The following is an 8,680-nucleotide window of genomic DNA, read 5'->3' as shown; positions in this document are numbered from 1 at the left end:
ATAATATTTTCCAGAGATTTTGTATTTTCAAGTGTTTATTGTATTTCAGAGCCATTTGCATTTTAAAGTGTTGAATGTGTTTTTCACCCTTTTTATATTTTGAAGTTGATTGTCTGAAGGACATTATGGGGTTTGAACCCATGACCAGAGCAGTACCAGTGCTACGCTCTTAACCCCCTGAGCTAACCTACCTTACAAACTTTAGGTAGGTATTTTTTAAATTGGGTTTGTGTCAGTTAATCTCAGTATAAGCAATAAAATGTCCTTCCTGCAGGACATTTAAATGTTTAAATGTTTGATCAGACATTTAAACACACATTACCTCAAATTCTACAAGCAACAGTAAAACAAAGAGATAAAAGTGGAAGGAGTGGCTTTATTAAAACATGAATTTGACTGATTTTTTGCTTCCTCAGAGGTCTTCAGGTTCTCAGTTCGGTCCGCACAACGCAAGCAGAACTTTCTGATAATGTCCATTGGTGTCATTCTGTTGAAAAACAGAAACATTATTGACGTGGTTTGAGACGTAAACATAGGAACAGTTTGGGAAACGCATTTTACCACGATGTCTTCATGTAGGGTTGTCTCAAACATTGCCCGGTATTCCTCCACGACCTTCTGCAGGTCGACCTCGGAGCGGCTCACCAGGATCCGGATCAGAGCCTCATCACGCGTACCGTGACCCTGGTAAGACAGAAAATGGACCAAAACTACCAAAAACTGTAATTTACTACAATTTTAGTTGGAAATTCCGATTCCTTTTCATGGATCAAACTTAGTTCAGTCATAAAATATCATGTATGGTTATTCTCACAAAAACTGTATGTTGCATAAAAGACAGTTAATCTTAGAAATACAGTTTGCCAAAAGTTACTTTTTACACTGCAAAAACTCAAAATCTTACCAAGTATTTTTGGTTTAGTTTACAGTGTATATGTCTTAGTACACTTTAAATAAGACAAAACAATAAGGCAACTAACTTTTGATCAAGATATAGGAGCTTGTTTTAAGTCAATTTCTTAATATAGATTTTTTTAAAAGTTCTAGTTTCACTGGCAGATTATTTTACTTATAACATGGAGAAAAATCATGCTGTAAGTGATTTTATTGTCAAAAGTTTAAAATTTTCAACTTTTCAAACTCAGAAATGTCCTATTTTTCTAGAAAATGTATAAGATTAAATTTAATTTTAATCTTAACTTTCTGAAATTTCTAAGCTTTTTCTAGGAATTGTTTTAGATGAATCTTAAAATGTGAATTTTTCTAGCACATTTTGAACTTCACAAACTCAAAAATTTCAAAGGTTTTTCTAGCAATTTTCTGAGATAAAACTCAAAATTAGAATTTTTGTAGAAAATGTTTGACTTTTCAATCTCAGAAATGTAAACTTTTTTTTTCTAGAACATTCCTGAGGTTATATAAAACTTTCTGAGCTTATTTGGCAGAATTGTACTCTTCCTTTTTTCTATCTACACTGGTATTAATACGCCATCATACAAAACTATTTTTTACACATCTGGAATTTAATTACAGACAGACAAAACTGATTTTATGTTAAAACAGCTTTCCATATCACTCTAACCTAAGGAGTTTATTAAAACAGGGTAAAATATGAACACTGTAGCCATCCTAATCCAGAAAAATCCCTATTCTAACCATGTTATTAGTGAGATTAGGAGTATGTTCACTCACCTTCATGGCCCGATTGAGTTTCTCAGCAAAGAAAGCCGGTGTGTTCCAGGCGCATTTCACTGGACATGAAAGAGGAAACAGAAATAAAAACGCCGTCACAGACTAAAAATAACAGAGTCCAGATGTTTCTGTGTCTCCCAGCTGTGGAGCTTCAGGGTTCAGCTCAATGCGCCAAAACTTTTTTAAGATGAACAAAAAGGTGTTAAACATTTAAACCAGCTGGATGGTGCTGAGCTCAAACTGAACAGAAAATAAACAATCTTCTGTTCAGTCTGGGATGCAATTCTAAGAGTAAAACAACATGTTAGAGCCACTGTAGATAAATAATAAAATGTGAGAACAGTTCTGCCAAAAAAAACAACACATTTTTTGAGCTCCAAGAGTCAAACATTTTATAGAAAACAACTTGAAATTTTAAGATTAATCCCAGAAATTTTCTTTAAAAAATGATGAAATTTGAATTTGAAAAGTAATTTTTTTTTAATTAATTTCAGAAATTTGAGACAAGCTCAGTTTTGACTCAAGTATGAGTAAAAGAAAAAAAAAAGTCAAATATTTTCTAGGAAAAAAAACTCAGATATTTGAGATTAACCTCAGAAATGTAAAAAAAACAAACAAAAAAAACCCCGAAAACGAAAAAAAAAAAGATTTCTGAGACTGAAAAGTCGTAAATTTGATTTGGATGTAAATGTGTAAATTGTTGGATTTATAAGAAGCTGCCACATCTAGAACCCCCACTAGAGGGAGCAGTTCATTGTTTTTCTTTTTCACAAATTCAACAAGTGATACAGAATTCTAATATTTTAAATGTTTGAGTTGCAGTGTTAAATTTTCTTTAGAAATTAAGGATTTTTTAAATATATTTCAGTGTGTTAATAAGCCATTACTAATCATACTATTAGTGGGTAATGGTCTGATAATGGCAGTACTGTTGTTTATCGTGATAATCTGAGGTACTTTCTGGTCCAGAGCAACGTGTTTTGGTTACCGATGTCGATGAGGCAGTCCTCGATGTCTCCCTTCAGCTCCATCTGCAGGGCTTTCGGCAGCGTCAGGTCGCTGATGGCAGCATAATGCTGGAACGCTGGCAGGAAACAATAAAAGAACTTTCATTTTATGTTTGAACGACTGGACTGAATATATGATCTGTTTTTAAATATATTCCTGCTAAAAAGCTGAAGATATTCTATTAATGAGGAAAAACAGGAAGTTGACTTATTTTAAAAAAAATTTCTGAAAATGTCAAAAATTCTACTTCTAGTCTCACAGTTCTAACTTTAATATAAAAAATACTGTATTTCCTCATAAGTTAATTTTTTCTTTGAATCCAGAAATTTTTGGAGGGGGCAGGGGGGAGAGAAAACACAATTCTAACTCTTTTTAAATATCAGAATTTCAACTTTCATCTCAGAATTCAAAATTTTCCCAGAATTCTCACCATTAATCTCACAATTAAATTTTTTCCAAGAATTCAGACTTTATGAAAATATTAATTCAAACTTTTTAGCAGAATTTAGACTTTTTTCATGAAAATATCAGAATCCTAAATTTAATCTCAGAAACATTTACCCCCCTGCCCCCCAGTGGCCTGAATGCTTTCTGTATGATTAAAACTCAACATCGTCTCAAATCCTTATAACTTGTTCAGGTCATTGAATATTCCCCAGCCGGTCTTCTGTTTGGCGCCCAGGTGTGACCCGGTCACCTGTCAGCGCTGCTCCACTTGTTTGTCCAGGTGTATCGTCACGTTGGAGTGAAACCCAACAACTGACACATTTCTGTCACTCACTTTTAGAGAGCTGCGGGCCGCTGCGCGTGGTCAGGATGTTGATGAAGGTCGACACGTTTGCTTTGCCGATGCCTTCGCCTGCTTCAAACAAAATCTGGACAAGACAAAAATAAAATGAGGACATTTATCGCCTGATAAAAGCAGAAATACTTAAATATTAGAATATCATCTTCAACACATGAACTTATGGTTATTTTAATACTTGTACACCAATCAAAACAATAAAAATGAAGAAAAATCACAAAATAAATCAACTTGAATGACTCATATTTGGGTTTCTTAGCTTAATTTCTACCTTGGCGTCCTTCCTGGCCAGCTCCATGTCGACCACAGTGTTCTGGTCTCGCTTGGTGTTGAGCATGGCCAGCAGCGCCGCGGTGAAGTCACCGCTGGTCTCATCCTTAATCACCTCCTCCAGCTCCTTCTGGTACTCTGACCACAAAATTCAGAACAAACGGCTCAACAAAAATAAAATATGTGGACAGTCTTGACCAATGAGAAAGATACATGAACAAAATGGCTGCTGTCGGGATCGACCTGCATGAGACGGAGCTTCATCACTGCAAAACACAAAAACTTAACAAGTATTTTTGGTACATATTTTATTACACTTAAAACAAGACAAAACTAACTTACAATTAACAAATTCAGCAAGATATAGGAGTTTGTTTTAAGTAAACAATTCCTTAATATTGACTTTTTAAAAAAGTTCTACTTTAACTTACAACAAAACATTTTTTCCATGTAAGTAAAATAATTTACCAATGGAAATAGTATAGTTTTCTCATTATTAATTACTTAAAACAAGCTCCTATATGTTTCTGAAAAGTTAATTGCAAGTTACTTGTTATAAATTAGAACAAAATTACTTGATCAGACTTTGTGTTTTTGCAGTGTTCTGATCTCATACTATTATGTAGTAAACAAAGAGTTCGTAAATCACCCAGGAGCTTCGCCTGAAATCAATGGACACATACATTCAATGTTTAAACAGATTAATAAAAGACTCAAAGTCTTTAAGTGAATAACGAGGTTCTGATTACTGGCAGAGTAAGAACATGTAGTAACAAACACATAGGCTACATGTTTGTGTTAGCTAGCAGACAAAAGCTACATTGGCTAAGCTAACTTTGCTAGTTTGGCAGTAAGTACTTCAGTAAATATCACAGATATTTAAGTATTACAACTTCAAGTATGAAGTATTATAACTGCGTATAAACTGAGGATATCCTAAAAACCTTGTTTGAAGACTTTCTTTATTTCTTGAATTTCTGCGTAGGATCTCGTCGCCAGAACCTCGACGAGGACGTCCTCATCTGTTCCCTGACCCTGTGGCAACAAACAGGAAGAAGAAATTCATCAGCAACGCACAGCAACGCTGATCCTAAAACACAGGGGTGTCCAAAGTGCGGCCTGCGGGCCATATGTGGCCCCTGGGCTGATTTTGTGTGTCCCCCTGTGAGTTAGTATTTAGAGTGCACTAAGATATTTGCGTGAAAATCTAGACCAAAGGTGAGGTTTCATATTTTTGCAGTATGAACAGGACAACAAGAGAGAGACAGGACCATCATTTAAACTAAATTCCGCCCAAAAGATAAAAGGCACCAAGTGTTGCACCAAACTTAAGGCATCTTTGCACCATTTTGTTGGTCTGGTACCAAAATCTGACGTATTACCCTAAGAGCTTCTTTTTCTACATTAATTTTAAATATTAATATTTTCATTCTGGTACTGAAAATAGAACAAAAGTGCATCTTTTTATGTTAATATTTATGAATAGTGGCATTTTAAACTTGTTTTATTCGTACTACAGATACAAACGATTCAGTATTTTTCATCTTGATCACAGTTAAGATTGTAAATCTGTTCTGGTTTACCTTGGTGGCTCTCCTGAGCAGGAAGGCATCGAAGTGAGCTGGAGGCATAAGCAGAGCCAGAATCACGTCCTCCACATCTGACCTGAGGACCGACTTCAGGGATTTAACCAGATTCTGAAAAAACAACATCAAAGGTCTCCAGCTTTAGATTTATTTAATTACTTTTCACTTTTGAACCTGAATTACTAAAATAAACTTCATGGTGAAGTTACTGAGATGCACCTGCAGTTTCATTAAAAGTCCCATTAGTAGAATTTAGCACCCTCTGGTGGTGACATTTAAAACTGTATTTAACTTAACTTTTCTTCAAATTCACCTTTTAAAAGTACTGAAAAGCATACAACACATTTACCTGTATATAAATAAAATCTCACAATATCAAATCTGACAACAAAATAAGACAAGTGGAAGAGAGTGGCTGTCAAAATGGACGGTCTAGCTGTCAGATTTATTCCCGCCCTTATCCTCAGGAATGCTCCGTTGCCTAGCAACCGTGACGAGGGTAAACACAAGCTAGCAAAAAGCTCCAAAAAATGTAACTGGATCTCTCCGTTTGCTTTGAACATGTATCATTTGGCTTCATTGACACCCAATATCTAATAAAAACAATTCTATATTTTTAATTTTATTATATACTCAGCCAATTCACAAATACGCTTAGACTAATAAAAAAACTTGTTTCCATTTTAGAAAAAGAAAAAGGTTGAACAAAAATATTAGAAATTCCACCAATACTAAAGCCAGTAAAGGTTCCCTATTTAATGTATTTATATAATATGTTATTGTAAGACATTATTAGTAAACCCCTGGTGGCTTTCATTACATAACATTGCATTTTATTGTAGTATTCTGTGTTCTGTGTCTTAATGATTTAAAATAAGATGAAAAATCTTGCTGAACTTTCGTATTATTCAGGTAAATCTACATTTCATTAAATTAAATTTGTATTGAATTTATAATTTTAAAAAGCATATCTATGCAACCATTTTAAGTTATTTAAAACTGTAATCTTTTCCTGTCGCTCACTTTGTCCGGCGTTTTTACAAGAACAGAAATCTCCTCTGTTCTTGTAAACAGAAAACTGCCAGTTTCTGTTTACATTTCAACATAGATTATCCCAGTTTAAAGTTTCCCTTTAAACCGGGAAACTCTTTCCCCAGTTTAAAGGAAACTGGGGAACCTCTTTTCCCCAGTTTCCTTTAAAACTGGGGAAAAGAAGGACGCTTTGACGGCTGCTGAGGAAGGATCTGTGATTACGCATCTTTGTGCACTGAGGATGCAGCAACAACTTACTTTTCCAGAGGACGATTCGTAAACGGCTTTAATTTTCTGCCTCTGCTCGTTGTTTCTCTTCACAAGAATGGCAACGATCACATCCACATCCACTTCTACAAAGGAAAAAATACATCTATTCCAAATATTCATTTTTAAAACCTTAATAAAAACCTCAAATTACTTTAAAAGATAAAGTTTTTCAGTAACGTATTAAAAATACAGCCTTTATATATAAAACATAGAAACAAGAACATTTCTGATCACACACTTTTATTCTCAATGGCACTCTGAAGGACCGATGCATCACTGCTGGCATTGAAGTTTGGATACGGAGGAACCGTCCCGTAGAACTTTGGTTTGGCTTCCTCCTTCACCTTCACAAACAACCAAAAGTAGATTATTGCCAAAACTATAAATACTGCTGAAAACATAACAGAGTTCAAGGAAATGATAATGGACGTGTTTGATTTAGAATCAGTCGCATTTCAACATAGATTATCACTGATTTATTACAATAATTCAATTCAAAAAGTGAATTGTATATGAAATTATTCTATTTTCAGCTGTTTTTTTGTAACTATTGTGATTAATATAACTTACACCTCAGGTTTTTCTTCCACTAAGCTTTCCATACTTGCATAAAACACACTAAGCTACCTGTTTTTCTTACAAAAATGCATTTTGTGGTTTAAAACTATTTAACATAGTGGACATTTTGACTAGTCTTGTGTAATATTTTAACTTTATGAGAACCAAATAGTGGGTTTTCATAAATTGATACATTTTGAGTACTTAATGTAAATGTTTCACTTCTTGTACTGAATTATTGGACTTGATTCGATGATATTCTAAGTTCATCAACCTGCATCTGTATGCTCACCTTGACAGTTTCATCTTTTGGGTCTCTGTTGTGGATGATACCTTTGAAGAACTTCTTGAAAAGAGACATTTTAACTCGATTTTTAAAACCCGTCTCAATGGACAAAACTGCAGGGGGAAAAAAATCGGAGATTTGTAAGTAATTTAGTTGCCACAAGAGAAATGTGGAGAAGAATCTCAGCCATCAAACAAGGAAAAACAGAAGAAACAAAGAGGCGTTGACGCATAATTAGATCACTACCTACACCCAGGTGAGAAACAAAGACAGGAAGCTAAGCTAACAAACGCAAAAAACTCCAAACATAAACAAAATAATTTAGAAAACTGGGAGACTAAAACATTTAGGATCTTACCTGAGTCACAAAGCTCGTCCAGACAATCAGAGCTACGTTGCAGTGAATTCAGATCACGCCCATCTCCACCCTTTTCTAGTTAGTTGTACCTGAACGGCATCAGCCAATCACCTGTCAGCTTTCCTATCACCTCTCTGACAGGTGTAACGGCGCTCCTGTTCAGTTTTAAGCTTTTCACCCCTTTCACTCAAACAGATTATGACTCATAGAAATGATTCAGGAAGCGGCTAAAAGCCGACAGCTAACAAAACAGACTGGAATCCACGAACACACCCAGTGTTGTTGTCTGTTGATCAATGGCTGAACCAGATGGTCCAGATTCTTCCGTTCAGTGTTTTGGTGTTAAAGAAGAGCTGGACTGAAGCTACGAGCCGGAAAACTTTTTCCACATGTGGGTCTAACTTCAGAACATGGAGTTTGCAGACAGGAGGCTTTGATGATAAACAAATAAAAGTGTTTTGCAGGATAGAAAAGTTCAGGAATGCCAGGAAGTAGATGGATTTTGTGATTAAAATCTTGATTGGAGTTAAATCATAACTAGCTGGAGGTGACAGATTTATCCCCAACTATTGATTCATATCCAGTTCTGCTGTTTGTTACATTGAGATCATCTCAACGTCACTGGATGGGAGGAGTGAAGATTTCCCAGCTTTCAGTGTAAAGAAACTCAGCTCTTATATAGTAATAATCTACATTATAACCACGTGTGGATTAAGCAGCAGTATTGTGGTGATGTTAAGTTCTACAGTTTAGTTTCCTCCTGTGTTTCATTTTTCAGGTTAGTTTCTGTTAGTTTATATTTTTAGTGGATTATT

At 35.0% G+C, this 8,680-nt stretch overlaps 1 protein-coding gene across 1 annotated transcript; it reads right to left on the bottom strand.

The window, feature by feature from the left end:
* Positions 1–359: 359 nt before the first annotated feature.
* On the bottom strand, positions 360–8,134 carry LOC103154523 (annexin A1-like). The gene is made up of 12 exons (XM_007575839.2): positions 7,866–8,134; positions 7,514–7,620; positions 6,902–7,007; positions 6,652–6,746; positions 5,359–5,472; positions 4,720–4,810; positions 3,777–3,913; positions 3,482–3,575; positions 2,681–2,776; positions 1,693–1,751; positions 562–684; positions 360–487 (listed from the first exon to the last, which is right to left on the bottom strand). The coding sequence occupies exons 2-12, from the start codon at positions 7,580–7,582 to the stop codon at positions 431–433; spliced, it is 1,041 nt and encodes a 346-aa protein (XP_007575901.1). The 5' UTR covers positions 7,583–7,620; positions 7,866–8,134; the 3' UTR covers positions 360–430.
* Positions 8,135–8,680: the final 546 nt, after the last annotated feature.

The sequence above is a fragment of the Poecilia formosa genome, unplaced genomic scaffold, assembly GCF_000485575.1.
Source record: "Poecilia formosa unplaced genomic scaffold, Poecilia_formosa-5.1.2 Scaffold390, whole genome shotgun sequence".
In the NCBI taxonomy this organism is placed as follows: Eukaryota; Metazoa; Chordata; class Actinopteri; order Cyprinodontiformes; family Poeciliidae; genus Poecilia; species Poecilia formosa.
Note: the sequence above shows the minus strand (reverse complement) of the source record. Positions and strands in the feature narration are given on the sequence as shown.

Excerpts from the sequence above, each read along its gene's own strand:
- LOC103154523 (XM_007575839.2), bottom strand. The coding sequence starts at position 7,582 with ATGTCTCTTTTCAAGAAGTTCTTCAAAGGTATCATCCACAACAGAGAC. Across the intron at positions 7,008-7,513 it reads CAAAAGATGAAACTGTCAAG|GTGAAGGAGGAAGCCAAACC; the intron begins GTGAGCATACAG and ends TTGTTTGTGAAG. Across the intron at positions 1,752-2,680 it reads GGACTGCCTCATCGACATCG|TGAAATGCGCCTGGAACACA; the intron begins GTAACCAAAACA and ends TTTCATGTCCAG.